Genomic DNA, 20,846 nt, shown 5'->3' on the forward strand with positions numbered 1-20,846 from the left:
ACTCCTGATTTACAGAAATAGCAAATAAGAAAGGTGGTTTGACTATATCTGTAGCTCTATACTCCATTTCAAGCTGGAACTGTATTCTGCTGCAAAGATCCCCTGATTTTGTACCACAGCAGTCCAGCTAGCTAGAAATTGTTAATTATTTATTGAATTATTTACAATATCTGTTTGTAAAGACAATAATCATCTATACAGTGGTCTGTGACTTCATTTTACATCTAAAAATTTTACACTTACTTGCCATCAGCAATGTTGACTGTTCTGAAAAGAGGATAGTCTTCTGGGGCAGGTTTTCCATTTTGGTCTTCAAAGAGGAAGACTGGGGATCTACCAACTTCGACACCTACTTGCTGAATTCCTTGTTCATTGTAGACAGACAGAAGGAAGGACTGGATACCCTTTTTAGGTTTTACTGTCATTAATATTGAAAAATCTTCTGGAAAATCTCCACCTGTAAACAAAATGACACATAGTTACAAATTCAGAAAAGATGAAACTATCCTATGAAGACTTCAATTTGTCTATAGGTGTAGAGGATCGTACATACAAACTGGTTTTTGGTTTTCCTTTATTCGTCAAAGTAAACATGTACGAAATTACACTAGGAAAAATTTTGCTTTTTTTTTTTCCTCTTTCTTGCTTTAATTCCCCAAATATATACCTTAAGGGTTCTTAAAAGCATGATTTGTAAAGCTACTGTGAATTTGTGTAGTAATGACAAAATATATGGAATAACCATGCAAGTTTCAATTTCACTATTTTTTTTTCTATTCAACTTTTTAGCAATTCTAATTTAAAAGTGTGCACTATAAATTCATTCTACAAAACAAGTATCCATTTTAGTTTACAGCAAATATTTTCCCAGGCACTTCATCTCCCTTGATAGCCACTTGGTCTATTTTTTTCCCCTCACAATATATATTTGCATCTTTCTGCAATGATATTGTGCATAACACTGAAAAAAATACATGACCAGTCTTACATACTTACCATTCTTAATTAATAGGAGCTTTAGGCATAAGCAAAGAACATTTCATTTTCATTTATTCCCTGATGCTTGCTCTTTGAAGTAGAGATTATATGTAAATCATTGTTTCAACCTTTATAACTAAAAATAAACAAAATTAGAAGTGGATACAGCTTATTTATAGAGGAAGACCTGAGGTCTGTACTCAGTATTACTCTTGTTGAATCTAGTGGTAAATCTGCATTTCATTTGGAGTGAAAGTTTATTAGGCTTAATAACAACAAATGATGTGTAAGATTGACATTCTAAGTCAGAACATACACTGGATCAGTGTAGCCTCAGCTACAATTTGACTTGCAAGAAATAAAAGGATTAGAATCTAATCATAGTGATGGTAATGAATATAACTGCAACTTTGCGTGCATGAGTGGGTAGAATGTTCTTAAACATTTTAATACAATAATAGAGCAAACTTTAATACAATAATATAAATTACATTTTTGTGATGAATAAAACTATGAAAGACATCATCTTAAAGCTGATTTAGGAATTCCTTCTAATGACGGAAAAAATACAAGATTATTTCCAATACAGGTGTTGTGGGAAAAGTCTTTCAAGATTCTGCATTTCTTCCATAAAGACAAGCTCCCAATGGCATTAACTCTTTAGTTACAATATGGAAAAAAAACGCATAAAATATTAATTGCATTTTAAATTACATACTACTCTTCTAAAACTGAAAATCCCTAGTCTTACACTTATTATATTGTCTGCAGCAATGTTATTTTACATACTTTTTACGGTCTTTATAACTTTTTTGTAGAAGGTTGTTGAACACTAGTAACGTAGACCAGTTTAGGGCTTGTTTTGAGATTTTCTTTTGAAAGAATAAAAGCTCAATAAACAGGGAGAATTTCATTGACTCTGATGAGCTTTCAGTCAAGTTTTTTAACGATGATGAAGTGAAACTGCTGGCTTTACAGATTAAACTAAACTGTATGTTATGCCTTTTAATGTCAGAATAAACAGATGACAGCAAAATGAGGAAAAGAAAGAAAAGATAACTGTGAACAAAGGCCAAAAAATTATTTGAAAAGCACTGAATACTTGACCTGTCTGCACTGTTAATCTGAAAGATCTGTTGAAAGTGCTTACAGTGGGTGACATACATCTACTCTGGGCCTGTGCTCTTCAATCAGATAATATCCCATGAAAAAAAAAAAAACTAGGAGCTTTCTCAGATAGGTGACTGACAATGAGTTGTGTACCTTGGTTCAGTAGTTGCTGTTATCACTACAATGGCATAATATTTCCAAATGTCTTATCTTACACATACATTATGTGATTGTTTCCTCCATACACTGTTGATTGAAGAAGTCAAAAAATGAATGACTTTCTAACAGAAATGTGTATAAATGTTTACGTATTGCAATATATATATAGCTCTTGGACACTTCTTTGCTTTTTTAATAGCTCTTGGAAACTAATGTTTCAGGATTTTTTTTATACTCTTATAATTATTTTCCTCAACAGTTTGGGTCAAATGACAAGAGTGACAGCAAAATAATGGAATAAATCTTTCTTTAACATCCAGTTAATCTTTCCCAAAATGTGATTATTTAATTTTAGAGAAATTTGAGAAAAGATGGAATCACATTACTTGATATCCTCAACTAGCCTTGTTTAGTCCCCCAAATACTCAGAAACTCTCAGGTAATTCTTAACAGATGGTAGTTCTGGGAACAATTTTGCAATGGCCAACCACAACTCATTTCTAGCACTATAGCATTGGTCCAGAAAGTACTGCTTTTAAATGGACTACTGAAACTGAAGGAAACATGCCAAAGCCACCAAATAAACTTTCTTTCAGATAGAATCATGAAATAACAGGTAATATGACTTACAGACTAGTTCTGGCATTGGTGCAGAATTTGGTGAAGAGCTTTATGATTGAAACCAATAAAATGGCTTCATTCAGTGGATTAAGAGAACATCCTGTCATTCGTGTACAGGCCCACTTTTAGGGATAACAGAGGTGCTTTGTGGTACTGATGACAGACTACATGCTGTGCTTTAGATACTGTAGCATAGGCAGTAAGATAATTCACCAAAGTAACAGCTTTCTGACAATCTTACCTGGGTACAGCTGCTTTGTTGGGGCACTGAGCTGTGCAGTTTTTGAAACTCTGTAGGCAACATCTGATCCTTTTGAATCCCTCCTGTTTGTGCAAAATCCTGCTGTTCTTGATACTCCTTCTGGCATATTGTGAAATTCTAATGCTTTCAGTACATCAACTGGTTCAGCTGACAAATAAAAACAAAAGAATTACTCATCTTGCATCTTCTCACATTTCTACAGTATGCAGAGTCTAAGAAGAAAATGAATTTCATTGCAAAAGTGTATGTGTAACCGTAAGAGTAGTTGCATAGTTGCATCCTGGTTTGATTTATTGCAGGCTACTCCTAAACCAGAATATTGTTTCAACAGGATTATTCATTTTTAAATATGTAAGAGTTCATCTCATCTAATGTAAATGCTATGGTCAGATTTTTGAATGGTTTGGCTCTTTGAAAAATCACAGTTTCCCAAATGGAGGGAAACTTCGTGATTGAATCTTAGAGCACATTCTTTTACTGAGTGACTTACAAAAAGTGTAATTGATTTAAAAAGTTAGCACAAAAGTTTCAGAAGCATTCAACTACTAGCAATCTGCTATCAGAAACTACTATTGCTAACATTAGAATATATTCTGATTACATACGACTCCTTTCTCAACAGAAAGTGATAAGGAAGAAACTAACCACTTTTCTCTTCCAGTTAGAGAAAGAAAAAGTTACCTTGTTTGCCTGCAAGAAGTGAATGGACTGAATCACAGACTGGTCCAGGTTTGGGGAATTACTTCCCTTCCACCTTCAGTAGCACCAGAAAAGGGATGTAGTTAGAAGAATCAGAGTTTATTTGACAAGCAGATATGCAGAGGCAAGATTTTTAATCAGATGTCTAAAGAAAGTATGTTAGTGGGATGGCTGATTTCTTCTAGTATTTGTCTGAATAGAGCCACTCATCAGATCTCTACTTAGGAGTTTAGTAAAAGAAAGACCTGTGCTACCTAGCTAGCCCTTAAAGAGACATGATAGTCTTTGTTTATATTCAAACCTCTGTTTTACTAACACAGTGAAGTAGAGCGTGCTACTCAGAGTCACCTTGCGCTCTGAGCAGCCTTTCATGCCATCCTACAATTCTTTGTGGTGAACAAACCTGATTCAACAAAAGTACAAAATGTAAGTAGTAGTTACTAAACATTCCAACACAAATAAATTGAATAGCCTGTATTATTTAGCTCATAAAGGTGATTAAACATGGAACTGTGGAAAATTCAAGTTGGAAGGGACCTCATGACATCATCTAGTGCAACTTTCTATTCAAAGCAGGACTAGGACTTTTCTGCAGCTTTCATGTTGGCAAACTCATAACTACTCTATTTGGAAAGAAAGTCTTACATGACTTTTGCTTTTAAAGCTGAGTAATACATTTCAGAAATCTGACCTTTCTTCATATCTATGAAATGCACTGTTGCATTAACTATAGCCAATTTATTCTCTGCTATTATTAACTTTGTAAGTCAGCAAATATCAACTTAAGGCCCAAAATTTGTTGTGAATTTTCAGTTATTTTAATGACTATTTGCAGACAACAAATAAGAATATGAAAACGTAGGCAAAGTGATAGTCTGATTACGGATACATCAGTATCTACTTTCTCGACAACTTGTACAGTTCTAGCCAGTATCGATGTGTTGGCTTTTTCCTCACTGTAGCATCTCAGAAATCATTGCACTATATGCTCTATCAATAACAAGTGAGAACAAATTTAACTTTAATTAGCCCATCCTATTCTTCTCCTGGTATTGCCAAATATGATGAAGTCCTCTTTGTGGTTAAACCTAACTGAATAACACTAAAAGTGTATTCTTTAAACACAAAATCTGAGGTTTTATTAATCTGCCTAGAATGACATAACTTCTTCTGTCTTAATATATAATCACAAATAATACTTGTGAGCTTTTTTAATTTTTTAAATAATTCAACATCGTTTCCATGTTTCATCAGATCGTGCTATCAAATATAAACCCAAAAGTCGAAGTTTATTACAAGCTAATACATTTTGAAAGAATGATACAGTATACACCTGCATTAACTCAGTTACTTAAAATCCATATATCCTACAAATTCAATATGTTCACACATTCTCAAAAGTAAAGTTTCAGGAGTGTGCAAATTCTGAAGCACTAGCCTTACCTCTCTGTTAAGTACTGTCTGAAAAATTGTAAAGGATATAATGTATTCTCTGTAGGTATACCACACAATTCTGAAGTTCCTACCATGCTGAAGAAATTGCCACATGGTTTTCCAGTAACCGTGGCTATTTTTGCAGTATCTATAATAATTTGAACCAGTAAAGTAATGTAGAACCAGTCACAGGAAATATCAGTAAAAATTCCAAGTCGCTGTATAAGTCAGCCCTGGTACATTCCTTTTTTCCTTTGCTCTTTCTGTAACTTGTACCAGATTTTTTTTTTTTTTTTTAGAATAATGGCTGTTCCTTGCCTGGCTGACTGGAAGGGTATTCACCCTTGAACACGACTATTCATTACTCCACACTAGTTCTGCTGCTAAAAAGTCTTCCAGTCAAGAAACAGAATAATAATAGAATAGAGCAATCTTCAAACCACAAATTCCAAATAACAAAAATGAACATTTGTTAACAGTCTGTAGGTGACATTTATTTCCACAAACTGCGAGTCAAGAAATATGAATAGCAAAAGCACGAGTCAGTTCACCATCATTTCTAAATAGAATAGACAAGGCATACGAAGTTAAACAAAAAAGATAATCAGTCTATCTCCAATAATAACCTACACAACAGGATTTCTAAGTTTGTGCTCCTTCCTCCTAAGTGTTTTTGCATCATTCTTGTGTGTGCCATTATTTAACCTCAGCTTGAGGCTCATCAGATTAGGGTGCAACCAGCCCCATATTTCAGGTGGGAGGCTGCAGGCCTGGAAGTCTCCTCACAGCTGTCATTGCCACCGGAAGCAGGGTCTCAGTGTTGAAGCCCTCTGCCCCTACTCTCTTCCTGTGCCAAGCTGCCATATATTGGGCTTCTTCAGACACATCCTCTTTCCTAGGAGAAATTTTGATGGTGAATTTCAGTTTTTTTTCTGCATTTTCTGAAACTATGGCAACCTAGCTGGTACAGCCCTGACCAGGCTGGCGTGACATTAGTCTCAAGATTCATGATAAGCCCATCGTGCGTGTTCAGATCATCTGCACAGTGCTTCTACAGAAAGCACCAGACACAGCTGCTCTTAATATGCCCCAAAGCTCACACACATATAGGAATCCAGTCAGAAATAAAGAGGTCTTGGAAAACAGCAGAGCTTAGATCCTACCATTTAGAGGCAACCTGCCTGAAGTATAAAGGAGGATGAGAAACCTTCACACAGCCAACAACTGGCCTGTTTAGAAGACCAGGGTAGAGAGATAGGAAGACAACTCACACAGTCAAGGAGAACATAGGCTAGAAGCTCTCAAGTGAGACTGGGAATTCTCTCTGCCAGTTTCTGTAGGTTCTGCAGTGCTCAGCGTCACTGTAACCTGGGAGCTTCAGCTCTTCCTGTGAACCGCCTCTTCTCGAGCATTCTTCTCCCACACAGTTTATTGGAATGGTAAGAAACAGCCAGAAACAGCACCAACACTAAGGCCATGCAATTTGCCTGTTTGCATGATGCACAAATTAGGGTTAGAGTTTGTATTTATAAGGGGCACCATTAATTTAACCTAGATATTGACAGATATAGGGCCTCTCACATGAACTTCCTCATGGTGCACAACACAGCTTGCCTAAATGATTTTACTCCCTAGTCTAATGTCCCTGGATAGTTTTTCCAGAATAGAAGTAAAGAAAACTAAAAATTTATGATATATGATGTAATACTTTTTCATCCTTCTATTTTGTACTAAGATTTGAGATAGCAAAGAAATAACCCACAGATAAACATTATTTAGAAAGCTCTGTTCACCAGTCTTTGGACTGCAGTTAATTCTCCCTGTGAAACTTAGACATCAGTTTTGTAAAATGGACTGTGCATGCCATGGTAAATTTTCCAAAATACAAAATCCAGACCCTGAAAGTCATTCTCTTCATGCAGGTGTTTATGGCCACACTGAACTGATGCCTGAAGCCCGCCTCCCTGAGGCACGCCAACCAACCCCCCAGTATCAGACTGAAATCAAAAAGCGAGCTTCTGCTCTGCTCTGTTTCCACTGATGGAGAACCAACTGCAAGAGATCATTTTTCTCATTAAATATCATAGTACAAATCTCCACAGCTTACGCTTTTGATTCAAAAAACAAAGTTCAAAGAGAGATGTGCAGCTTTCACTGCCACTAACAGACTATGCAGTAGTAGCCAGAGAAAGAGTTTAAAAGTGCCTGAGATTTCTGGAATGACAAAGGAGAATACTTTAAAAAAATCACATTCTTAGAAGGCAGAAGCATGTGAGATAGGATCCTGAGTGTACGAGCATCTTTCAGTATGCCAACTATGCCAAACTGTTAATCAGATAGCTCCAGCGTAAGTTCTTGCTTTTCAAAAAATAAAGGTGCAAAAAAAAAAAAAAGTACAAAAGCACAAGAAAAAATGAGTTGTGTAATACCTCACGACCTGAAATAACTTGCAACTTTCAATATTTGAATTTGTAGAGCCAAATTCTGGTCTCATTACTGTGGTGTGACCTAAGTATTTCTATTCACTCAATGAAGTTTTCATTTATAATGGTATGGATGAGAACCTTTGATCTCACATATTTCATATTAAATATAAAACACTAGCCATATTTAATCATCCTTTGCTCCCCTCCCCATGCCTCACCCACAAGGTTCCTATTTTTACCTCCTATGGAAGAAAAACACAGCAAGACAAAGCTAGATTGATAGAAACATAAGAACTTCTAAGATAACTTAAATGGTACCAAAATATGTGTAAGAGCATTTTAAGTAAGAAGAAGAAAAATTCACCGCTGCCAGCATCTTTCCGCTGGAAATCAAAAGGAAAACAGTAAATAATACCAAGAGCACAGTAATTTTATTCTGATCTGGTTCTGCCAAATGAATAAGGAATATCCAGAAATTAATGAAGGTAAGTAGTTATAAACTGAATCCTAGATCACACTTTTACACTGCAAGGTCAGGACAGATTTTCAAGGTGAATTACATGAGGAAAACCTCATGTGTTTTCCGTGCTTTTGGAGAGAAGGAAAATGCACATAAAAACTCACTTCCAGTTTTGGTTAGCATTTTCAAGCCTAGACTTCCTATACAAACAATGACACATTTATTTTAAAGCCTATGGCAGAGCATTATCTTCAATGCTTTAATAATAAAAATATAGCATTATAGACTGAAAAGAGTGCTTGTAAAAATCTAGACTACATTTTGATCATATATTCACAGTTTAAAATATGGTTTTCATTTCATTCCATTCCACAACCTCTAAATGGAAATAAAATCTCCAATAAATCATCCCTATTAATCTTAGCTGGTATGTATTAAATAACATGGCTCTCCCTTTCTTTTGGTGGAAACTGCTTGCTGAGGAGGTTCCCGGATAATAACAATACAGATTATGACATTAGGGGAACAAAGGACTGAGAGGCTGTACATCAATGCAGACTGAACTCCTTTGGATACACATTCTGTGTTGATTATGTTTATTCAAGATGTCACATCAAGCCTCCTTCTGTAAGGGATGACCTTAGTTTTCAGCATAAATGCTTAGCACGTCCACAGCTCGCTATGATACCGATTCTTGTAGGTGACCACATAAGCCTAGGTAAAAGGATACACGTTGCAAAACAGGGACAAGTTGTATCAGTCAAGAGAACTTGCCTTGGATGGCCAAGTCTGGTTCATAATGCTTGGATTTTTAAACTCAAGGGCAGGTCGTAATGAGTGGTGTTTAATCATATCTTCTTAGTGTATAAAGTATGTTTCCACTCTGTAATGAGATCATGGTGATAGGCAATAAAATTTCTTGGGTTTGCTCCAGCAGGCACCATTCAAATTCTGCATTATTATGAAACCCATCTGACCCTGCAAAGGCAAACTGTACAGAACACAAAAAAAAAGATGGATCAAAAGTGCATCCAACACTTTTGGTAGCAGAAGTGTCTCTGGAATTACACCAGCAGCAGCTACTTTGGATAAAAGGGTAAAATCTATACAACATATTACCTTTCTAGGTAATAGGAACAATCATGTTGTAGGGTTTATTATTTTAATGACTTTGCAGTTATGAAAATGTTTTGATTTACAACAGACCTTTTTTTTTTTGTTATAATTTTCAGCTACTGACCAACTGCAGTAATGATCCAAAACCAAAAGAGGTTTTCATATAGGGTTACTCAAATCGTATACAAATATAATAAATATAATACATAATACAATATATAAATCTATTGAGTGACATTAATGCAAATGCTGGGTATGTAAATGTTAGGTTATTAACACGCACTGCAAATAGAGCTGTATTGGTTCACATAAGTAAAACGTTCTCTCCCAAATCACTCTAAGCAGCTCACATGTTGATATCAACTTACTCTTTAGCATATGAAACACTTCAGCTCCTGTTCGGAGCTATCGGGGAACTATAGGCCTGTCAGTTTGACCTCAGTGCCAGGAAAGCTCATGGAGCAGATTATCTTGAGGGTCATCACGCGGCACTTGCAGGACAAGCAGGCGATCAGGCCCAGTCAGCATGGGTTTATGAAAGGCAGGTCCTGCTTGACGAACCTGATCTCCTTCTATGACAAAGTGACGTGCTTGGTGGATGAGGGAAGGGCTGTGGATGTGGTTTACCTTGACCTCAGTAAGGCTTTTGACACCGTTCCCCACAACATTCTCCTCAAGAAACTGGCTGCTCGGGGCTTGGACTGGCATACGCTTCGCTGGGTTAGAAACTAGCTGGATAGCCGGGCCCAGAGAGTTGTGGTGAATGGAGTCAAATCTGGTTGGAGGCTGGTCACAAGTGGTGTCCCCCAGGGCTCGGTACTGGGGCCGGTCCTCTTTAATATCTTTATCGATGATCTGGATGAGGGCGTCCAGTGCACCCTCAGTAAGTTTGCAGATGACACCAAGCTAAGTGCGTGTGTCGATCTGCTTGAGGGCAGGAAGGCTCTGCAGGAGGATCTGGATAGGCTGGACCGATGGGCTGAGGTCAACTGTATGAAGTTCAACAAGGCCAAGTGCCGGGTCCTGGGTCCTACACCTGGGGCGCAACAACCCCAAGCAGAGCTACAGGCTGGGAGATGAGTGGCTGGAAAGCTGCCTGGCCGAGAAGGACCTGGGAGTATTGGTTGATAGTCGGCTGAATATGAGCCAGCAGTGTGCTCAGGTGGCCAAGAAGGCCAACAGCATCCTGGCCTGTATAAGAAGCAGTGTGGCCAGCAGGTCTAGGGAAGTGATTGTGCCCCTGTACTCGGCTCTGGTGAGGCCGCACCTCGAGTACTGTGTTCAGTTTTGGGCCCCTCGCTACAGGAAGGACATGGACGTGCTCGAGCGAGTCCAGAGAAGGGCGACCAAGCTGGTGAGGGGTCTGGAGAAGAAGACTTATGAGGAGCGGCTGAGGGAGCTCGGCTTGTTCAGCCTGGAGAAGAGGAGGCTCAGGGGCGACCTTATCGCTCTCTACAGTTACCTTAAAGGAGGCTGTAGCGAGGTGGGTGTTGGTCTGTTCTCCCACGTGCCTGGTGACAGGACGAGGGGGAATGGGCAAAAGTTGCGACAGGGGAGTTTTAGGCTGGATGTTAGGAAGTACTTCTTTACCGAAAGGGTTATTAAGCATTGGAATGGGCTGCCCAGGGAGGTGGTGGAGTCACCATCCCTGGAGGTCTTTAAAAGACGTTTAGATGTAGAGCTTAGCGATATGGTTTAGTGGAGTACTTAGTGTTAGGTCGGAGGTTGGACTCGATGATCTTGAGGTCTCTTCCAACCTAGAAATCTGTGTCTGTGTCTGTTTCTTAGCATGCTTACCAGCTTTCACTCACAGCATCTTACTAGTAATTTTAGTCTGTTGCTGTCAACTAATTTGTGACAAATTCTGTGTTGGATTAATTTCATTGATAGCAGATGACCGGGACACTCCATTGCTACAATTTATTTACAGAAAAATAAATTCTCAGAATTTCTGCAGAAGCATTATGTAAGTATGCTTTCTGACCTATATAGGTTAGTTGGTTATCAGAAAGATTTCTAACTTTCTAATGATCCTTTTCCTACAAAGCTCTATTGAGAAGCAGTTTACAGGTCAGTTCCATGAGCCACTCTGGTTTCTCACTTAGTATTTCATGTCTTAGATCTTATGAGATCAAACATTTATAGTGATCCTACCACAGATGCATGCAGTGGTCCTCAGCAGATTTGGAATACATGTAGATTGAAAAGTTATTATTCATTGAATTAGGAGCTGGTTTTTTGAGTTAATTTAATTATTTCTTCAGAAATAACCAAGAAAGTCAGAATGGACGGCTAACTAACCCTGTAACAAAGTTCCACACCTGGAGTTGTCTTCAATTCTAAACAGAATGGACTGCAAAACCACTTGGGAGCTTCAGTCAGAACTGAATATAGCCCTGAACCTTTCTAGATAGGCTATACCAAATAAGACATCTGTTCTTTGCCCATGAACTGTACAGCAAGGCATTTTTAGCTGCAGTTAAAGGTGTTGGTGACTTTTAGACTGAACTGTTTGAGAGACTTTTCTTGAAGATACAGTATGCAGAGGAAAACAATCAGCTCAGGTACTTTCAGAAGGAAGGACTTAGCCATGAGGCCTAAAAGAGAAACCCTCCAGGACTGACAGGAAAGTGACTGTTGTGGCAACCTCTGGCTACACAATTCATTCCCATAGAAATTTTTTTAGTCTAAATGAGTCATCCCCTGAAAAATTTCTTTTCTGTTTGAGTGCCTAATGAAGCATAGAAGTTGAAATCCTATTATATTTAAATTTTGGTTGGGTAACTCCTGGGTTTAAGACTCTTAATTTTATGAGAGCGCCCAGGCATGATGACCCTTCCCTATTTAAAGGCTATATTCACCTATATTTACAGGATACTCCCAGATGCATGCTGGTGAACATACTTTAAATGGAAATAAAGCAAAACAAAGAGCCAGTAGTCTTTACTTTACATAGATATGTCTTAGCAATCTGAGTGTGCAACAGTTTGCTATGCTTTTAATAACTTCAGTAACTGTGGCTTTTCCTTTTTCATATATAATAAGCAGTATTGATTTTCCCTCTGAGTTATCATTATTCTTCACCAATGCCCTTCTTCTGATTAATGTGAAAGTGAAAATATATCAGAGATTGCCCCAGAAACAGCCTGTAAGAATTACAATCAGTAACTCATAACAGGTGAGATACAACCCTGGCATAGAAAAGAGCTTAGTTTGCCCCAGTCAAAGAACTTTATATGATAAATTAGTAAGAGTAATGTTTCTAAATTACTATCACTCTACTTCATATTTTTCCATGGAAATACGTTTCATTCTGCCAGCAATCTGTTCCAATGGATCCACTGGAAAACAGAGTGTTGAAACATTCATCTTCCATTCTAAATGGAGTGTGTTTTTAAATTTAGTCCAGTTTTATTTTACTATGAGAGAGCATTTAAAGAGTAGCAGCTATTATACCCTTGTAGGCTAACATATGCATATTTGGTGGCTACTGATGAAGGGACTTCTTGTATTTGTGGGCAAGACTTCCAAAATAGGTTAACTTATGGTTAGATTTCTAGGTGTATGTTTAGGAATTTAAATAGAAGGTACTGGCTGCTCCACAGTGTTTTTGAAACCATGTTGCCTATTAAAGGCATAATAGCCTACAGTTAGTGAATTTTCTCAAAATTTTGTATCTTCATAAATCTAAGTGCTCATTCTAAGGACTCTCCATGCGTTATATAGATGGTCAAAATTAAAACTACTATGATGATGGTTTCTAACTGACGCTCATTAGGAGGCTAATAGCTTAATGAATGTAAGAGCTGAAAGTATTTTTATGAACAAGAAAAAAAATCATATGAAGGGGTGGCCAGTATTCAGTTTCTGCTGCTGACCTCTCAGAACAGAGCTGACAGGCCAGAAAAAGGGAGAAACATTTTTCTTTTAAAAACATTCTTAAATACAGACTGTGTCAAAGTTCTTCTACATAGTAGTTTTTTGTTTGTTTGTTTTAAGCTACCATTTGTCAAGCTGTTTCAGCAGTTATCCTTCTGTGAAACCCAACAACTTTCCCCTGTTCACGTTCCTTTTCCTTGATTATTAGGCCAGTTGCTGATTCTGACAACAACAGCAAGCAGGTTCGTTTACCAGGTAGACCTAAGTTTACTAGAACATAGGGAGCAAAAACTGTTGCCGTTGTCCCAGAAGGTCAACACAAAAGTCTTCACTAGCAGTGTTAGAATCTGGATTTGCTGAACTGTTAGACTTCTGACCTTTAGAACACAGTGCAAGACCCATCTATTACTAGAAATTTGCACTATTTCTAATGCAATAGGAATATTTTCATTCTTGTTTTTACCATTGCACATTTTAGTTACTGTCATTGTGGGCGGTTGTGGTGGGATAACTTTTAAAAACAGAGATACAGGTAATTATTATCTGTACTTAATTTACTGTGTTCTTCATCTGTTATGCACTAATACAGGAATAAATGTCAAAAAGCAGGAATTCAAAAGCACATTATGCACAAGATGCTTCAATGAGCTCCCCAGTTCTTAGAAGAAATGGATGCTATTACCTTCTCACCACAGGCTCTAGTCTCTCTATCCCAAGCAATGATTCCCTGCAGTCCTGTCATCCAGGCACCAGAGGAGGATCAGAAACTCTCCAGTCCTTAGCATTTCCTACTGACTAGCTCTGGGCAGATCTGTACCTCTTCAGAGCTTTTAGGATTGGCAGTTTGAGAGCTGCCAATCTCCTTGCTCACTGCTGAGAGCCCAGAACAGCAGCACAAGACTGCATTCTGGGAACAAGCACCAAAAGCATCAGATCTGCAGTACCCAGTGTCAATACTTTTCATTGGCATTGACCAAAGGACTTTACAGAACTACATATTACGTTTTGTGGACTACAAACATGAGCCACAGAGCATCTTCTAAGTACAAACATGAAGCTGCCTGAAGTAATTACATAGTGCTCCTGAAAATCAAGCTTCCACCCTGTCCGCCCCTTAGATAGCCAAATAAAAATTTGTGAGATTAACTGAATGTATATTGCCCATATATATTCTTCTAGAGCCATATTTTCCAATGAAAGGCTGTTTTACATATTAAAAGCTTTCTTGCATGTTATCTTTAAAATGAATCATTTAATTGGGATCTTAGCTGATGACATTTTTAGAGGAAGGTGCTTTCATACTGAATGCCTACAGGAACTAGAGATTATCCAGACGCATACAGGAATGCTTTACATAGCCTATAATTGAGTGTTTCGCCAACAGAGGTCTTGTGCAAAACTGCTCAGAACTTCTGCATCCACATCAGTTATTTGGAAATTTTTCATTCTCTTCCTATACTGCAAAATCTTCCTACGCTGCAAGCATATTAAATACATATTAGCCTTTCAAAGAAAATAAAAACAGACTATGCATATGTGGGACTCATTTTTGATACTCACCAACTCATTATTATCTCTCCTTTTAAAGACCAATCTATAATACTCCTACAATAAATAAATAAACCCCACATTAAGACTATTGGGAAACTTGCCTATATACCTTTAATGAGGTTAACCTGCAGGATTACTTTAGCTGAAGTACTCAGCAAGAATTAAGAAACGTTCTTTCTGTTTTTTAATATTTTATACAACTCTAGAGTGTAACCTAGATTTTGAGGCTGTCATTTCATTTTGCATGATATATTTTTCAATGCTTAAAACAAAACCTTCTTTGAGACCAGAAAGATTGTATCAGCAAGACTTCTGAATCACTTGTTCAGCAACATAGGCTACAATCGAACACTGAAGACCACTGATTCCATAAATTGTTTCATTTATTAGCTACAAAGGACTGAGCCAGTTTCTTTATCTGGTGTAGTCCTCTATTGACCACCAATCTGCAACATTTTAATATCCATCTCAATACTTCTGTGGAGTTATTCCTACTTCACACAACAGCAGAACATATCAGAACTGCAGTCCAAATGCCTAACTATGTTGAGGCCTCTGGTAAACATTCAAAAAGTTTGTTTTATAAAGATAGTGGAGACAGTATTCCCAACTGTGAAAATCAGCAAAACAAGTATTAAATTGCCAGAGTATCCTGTTTCTATTACCATTTCAAATAAACAAAGTTACTTATTTGGAAATAATCCCAATAGACTTCAAAAATACCTCTTAACAAATATGAATTTTCAAATGTCAAACATATGTCCATTGTCAGTTTATGTTTACATTGCTATAAGCAATGAAATATGTTAGGAAAAGCAAAACACAGCTAAGGACAAGATTTACAAATGATGCCATTTAAAGTAGCCCTATTTAATTTCCTATAGAAACAAGTAAATGATTTTTATTAACCATACAACTCAGAAATTACTCTCACTGATGTCGAAGGTTTTGACAGCAAAATGTTTTGTCTTCCTTTTGATAGCAAGACAAGAAAATCGATCCCAATTCTATACCCTACCAACACTAGCAAGACTACTGCTTAACTACTTAAATAGACAGGAAAGTTGCAAAACTTCAAATGTTTTTTTTTTTTTTTCTTCTTCTACTAAGAATGCCTGATAACTTGTCCTCATACAGGTGAGGAGAGAGAGTGAATAAAGCTTAGGTTATGGTAACACTTTAACAAAGTGACCATGATTTGATTTATAACTGCAGTTAATTCATATTCAGGCTGCCAGTGTTGTTATTCATAGCAGGATTAGAATCTTCATTTTTTAATCACATTTTACAATATACCTTTCAACTTGCTTTGTAGTAAACACTTCTCTTTCATAAGATTAGCTCCACCAAATAACTTCTACTTCACATACTGTATGCATTAACACTTTGATGTACAGTCAAGCCCCAGACCTAGAATTTACAAAGATTTTTACAACCCCTTATGTGTGATAACATAGTAAAACAAAACAAAAAAGTACTGTCAGATTCTATTACTATTGTAATAACAGGGTCAGCAATTAATACTTACATTTACAGTCTGTAAACTTGGTATTTAATACTGGGTGGTACAGTCATAAGCCCTTTCAACAGGCATGAGTGTTCACCTAATTCCTTTTAAGTGGCTGCTGTCTTATTGTGTCCATCCAGAGGGCAAATCTATATCACTGCACAACACTTCATCCTTAGAAAGAGAAGCTTCATCCTTCACTTGAGATTTCACCCAAGCTCTGGGTGAAAAATTGAAATTTGAAAACAAATTTCCCCATATTAGCAACAAATATACAGAATAACAATAAATTAACCAATGTTGGGAGGATTTCTTCTGAAAAGAGAGCTCTACAGAGAAAAGCAACTTCTTAATCTTGCTGGCAGATGGAAACCCTACTGTTCACCACTGTACAAAACAAATCCAGGAGAGACATAATTGTTCCAGTATGTTTTAGGTATAACTTCAGTTCAGTGGTAGTGTCAGGGCTCTTTTATTATGCTGCAACCTTGTTGGAATTAAGGGCCCTATTTTGAGGAGGCCAAATAACTTTGGGCAAGACAACTGCAATACTGAATATAACGACTTCTTTACTACATTTTACAACTGCCATGGGTACTAACAACATTTTCAATTTTTTTTTCAGCAATCATAAAACGCCTTAGCACCAGAAAATTTTACATCAAAAATTATTCTTTCTAGTGACATTCCAGTAACAGGTGCTAGAGATGCTTTCAAGCCAAAAGCACTGAACATTTGTGTGTATACAATATGTACCTATATTCAGTTACATTTATTATATATACACAAAACTGAGGTTGAGAAATATGCAAGTTTTCTTTCTGCAGAGCTAGTAAAAAGACAGCTTCCTGCAGTCTGAATAGTTCTTTCTGGGATCCTTGTGAAGTCTCCTTCTAAATTAAATGCAAAGATTCATGCTCTAGAGAACTTACAACAAATACCACTCATTCTTCTGTCAGATGTCTGCTACTGAGGTTGAAATAACTATTTTATCTTCAAAATCATTTTTGAAGTTATATATTATATAGTAGAACAGATATATGCATGTAAGTCTCTTTTGCACTATACTGGGAAGACAGGACCATTTCACCTGCTGATCCCTGGGACTCAGAAAAACTTCAGCTAGGACCACGAGCTGAATCCAGTCAAATCTCCCTTTGATTTAATCATTTTTGTGAGTATTTATCTGAGAAAGCCCTATATGCCCTCTGTTTTTGAAGGTTAATAGCATTTTATTCGGCCAAAATTAGCATGCAAAACTGTTTCACTGTAAAAGAACAATTAAAGTGTTTCACATTCTATTTCAACCTTAAATTGAACCGATCAGTTAAGAGCAAAAGTGCTTTATATCACTAACAGTTCTAAGAAGAGATTCATCCTTTTTTAGTTTAAAATACCTTTTTTCTTTTCTTTTAATACAGAGTTAGAGTGATCAGGTACATTAAACAGTTTTCATTCAATAAACAAATCCACATCTTCTCAGTGTAACTTACTAAGCAACTACAATTGAGTAATAATGTTGAGTCCACAAAGAAAACTCTCCTTTTGCCATTACTGGTGGACCCAGGTCTGCATTCCTTCTGCACCTAGAACTCCCACCAGTTTCCAGGCTTGTCTGGGGAAGCACAAGGAACCTTCGTATTTCCTAAGATGGCTGTAAAAAGTATCTCTGGTATACTAGAAACCAACATGCTTGTCACTTACACAGAAGGTCCCAAGTATATACACTGTATATACACTGTATATATAGCTTCACAGATTCATTTTCAGGAAGAATTCTTAAAACTTCTTGCACTCAGAGTAAGAGCTGGATTTCTAGTTGCTTAAAAAGCTTATAAATAATAAAAAGTCTGATTTTTCATTTCTTGCCCATGAAAATTAAATCAGTATCACAATAGTGCATTGATGCCAGGCCCTTACAAAAAATTTATAGCGTTGAAGCCATACCATTTCGACTAAATGAGTTTATTCATTCCAAATACATTACCAACAGATTTAGTATTAAAGGTGAGGAAGGGGAAGGGAAATCAAAGGATGTCTTTTAAAATACTGAATGCTGTTTACTTTTGCCAAGTCATAAAGCAAAAATATTTTCTAAAAAGAGCTGCTTAAGAGTTGGTGAGCACTAAGCTGACCAAATATGAGTCACCAGCTTTCCCATTCAGTTCTTTCTAATTTCTGTAACTTTTCCTGTCAAAACAACAAATAACTCAAACAGACCTTCACACCCCCTTTCTTGGTACTGTGACGGACACCTCATACTTCTCTTTCTTTTCTGTGTTAAATAAAGCAACTTGAAAAAAGGACAAGAATTTTAGGAATCTTTTGAGGTTTCTCTAAGTGGAATGGATTCTGTTATTTTAAAAAGAAGTCACCGCTGCAGGATTCACACTTATATGAACACGCAGTGAAATTTTCTCTACATTTCTTTACAAATGGATATCTTTATGAAAAGACAGTTGAAGAATATAGGATTCAATGTAACAGAATTTATAAGGGCAAAAATTCATATTTTACCCTGGTCAACCCTTGCAGCATTTTCATTTGGTCATATTGCTTGCCCACTGCAGTATACTATTTTATTATTTCTCAGTATTTTCCCTCACCTACTTTCAAATGTTAGTCATTACATCCTATTTTATCTTTGAACTACTTTAAATAAGATTAGAATACATAAAAGATGATTCAGAAATATCTCCCTTGTACTCCACTAGGGAAATTAGGTCAAATTCTACTCCCTCTGTAGTCAGTGGAAATACTCTGACTTCAGTAACAGAGCATGCCCTAAACACACAGCTCCCTAATCAAATGAACTTTTAGAGAATACAGTATTCCAAGTACCAAATTCTCTTCGGTATGCTTCTACAAATGTGCGAAGACTGTAGTATTACTTCTGAAATATCCTTTATAAAGGACGCTAGAGGAAAAGGTTTTTAATAGGGCTTTTTCATTTTTAATTAAGTTACCAAACAGCTAAAAACTACTTACTGTGCCAAATGTTGCTGAAAATATTTCACAGAGTACCTGCTAACTTTTCTTTTTTCCCTGGACTGCTTGGGTTTAGATTTTTATTCAACTTTACACAATATGTTGGACACCAAGGAAAAGATAATCTACATAAATCTTGCTTACTAAAGAAAATTCTACTGCAGTCGCATGAAAAGTAGCATAATACTCTACCACATCTTTGTGTACAGATTTCTTTCTTGAATAGATTTAGTTTTGACATAGCAACGAGGAGTCGGACCTTTCAAGCCCGGCGAAGTTAACTCACCCTCAGTGCAACTTCACTGGGGTCCGTGGAGCTGCCGCGAGGCTGAAACGTGACCCCGGCCAGTCCCTGCCAGCAGCTGGGGCCAGCAGGGGGCAGAAGCCCTGACTGATCTGACACCGCCAAGGTTGTCCCCAGGTATAATGGGCTTGAATGGAAACCCTCATCGCCTTACTGCGCTCCCCCTGCGGCGCCCGTTGATTCAGAAAGCAGAGGTTCAGACGAAGAAATACCTCGTTAAGATAATAAACGCGCAAAAATTCAACCTTTCTTGGCGGCGGTGAGTTAACCCCCTTCGTGAATGTCAGACATGCCGAAAAATAAAAGCCTCAGCCCCAGCCTCACACCCAGCCACAACAGAGCGGCCTCGAGCAGGTCTGCTCCTCCCGTCTCGCCCCCGAAACCCTTTACAAAGGAAAAAGAAGTGAGGTGAGAATGGGGAAGACCCGAGCAGGGAGCCTCCACGCCCGGCTCTCCCTTTCCTCACCCCTCAGAGAAGGCAGTTACTTGTCGCCGCTCTGCAGCCTCTTGGAGAACTTCAGCGGCACAAGGACTCTGGGTTCAATAAGACTGAAAACCGTAGTCACGCTCTACAGCACTGACGGGAGATCACTGCATCCAAGTATTTCTTTCACTCCCCATCCTGCCGGCACATCCCGGCCCGCAGCAGAGCCCATCCAACGCTCGGGGCCGTGCCCCCCGCCCTGCCCGGTTACTCCGGCAGCTTCCGGCCCTTCCTTACCTCCTCTGACCTCTGCAGCCCCGAGGAGGGCGGCGAAGGCGACGAGCACGGTCACCGCCGCGTCCCAGGGCCACCTTTTCGTTTTCCATCGCGTGGACCATCTCTGCACCTCCATGCTGGGCGCCCGCAAGCGTGAGTTAAACCCGGGCGCCTTCGGTTCACACCAGCTCCGTGCTACCCCAGTATTCCCAGAGAGGACGTCTCCTATAGAGCCATGCGCGACGCACCACCAGGGATTCTCTCTGTCTCTGCCCCTCTCTCTCTGTCTCGCAGGCCGCTCCGCCCCGTCCTCCCCGACAGCCCTGCCTTCAGACCGACGGGAGGCGAGGGGCTTTAACCAAAACGCGGAGAGCGCCGCATCCCCCTAAAGGCAGCATCCCAGCGGAGGGCTGGGCGAGCGGCTGGCGGGGCCACCCCCGCGGCACGACTGACAGCCCGCCCGCCGGCCGCAGCCCAATCGCGGCGCTGCCACGGCCACCCGCAGAACTGCCCCGCCGCCGCCACACAGCCTGCTCCGCGGAGAGCGGCCCTCGCGGGGGCTCGCGGAGGCTGAGGACGGGGGATGCCGCCAGGGTGTCCCGGCCCGGTCCCAAGCACCGTCGCCCCCTCAGCGCCCCCGCCCCGGGCATGC

The 20,846-nt window shown here is 38.7% G+C and overlaps 1 protein-coding gene across 1 annotated transcript in view; it reads right to left on the reverse strand.

Moving 5' to 3' along the window:
* Positions 1 to 20,609, reverse strand: part of COL11A1 (collagen type XI alpha 1 chain) — a 140,724-nt gene extending 120,115 nt beyond the window's left edge. The window contains 3 exon segments of the mRNA XM_050712384.1: positions 244 to 457; positions 3,110 to 3,277; positions 20,216 to 20,609. Coding sequence (XP_050568341.1) covers positions 244 to 457; positions 3,110 to 3,277; positions 20,216 to 20,330 — 497 coding nt within the window. The 5' untranslated portion in view covers positions 20,331 to 20,609.
* Between the last annotated feature and the right edge of the window lie 237 nt (positions 20,610 to 20,846).

The sequence above is a fragment of the Cygnus atratus genome, chromosome 8 (genome assembly GCF_013377495.2).
Source record: "Cygnus atratus isolate AKBS03 ecotype Queensland, Australia chromosome 8, CAtr_DNAZoo_HiC_assembly, whole genome shotgun sequence".
Taxonomy (NCBI): domain Eukaryota; kingdom Metazoa; phylum Chordata; class Aves; order Anseriformes; family Anatidae; genus Cygnus; species Cygnus atratus.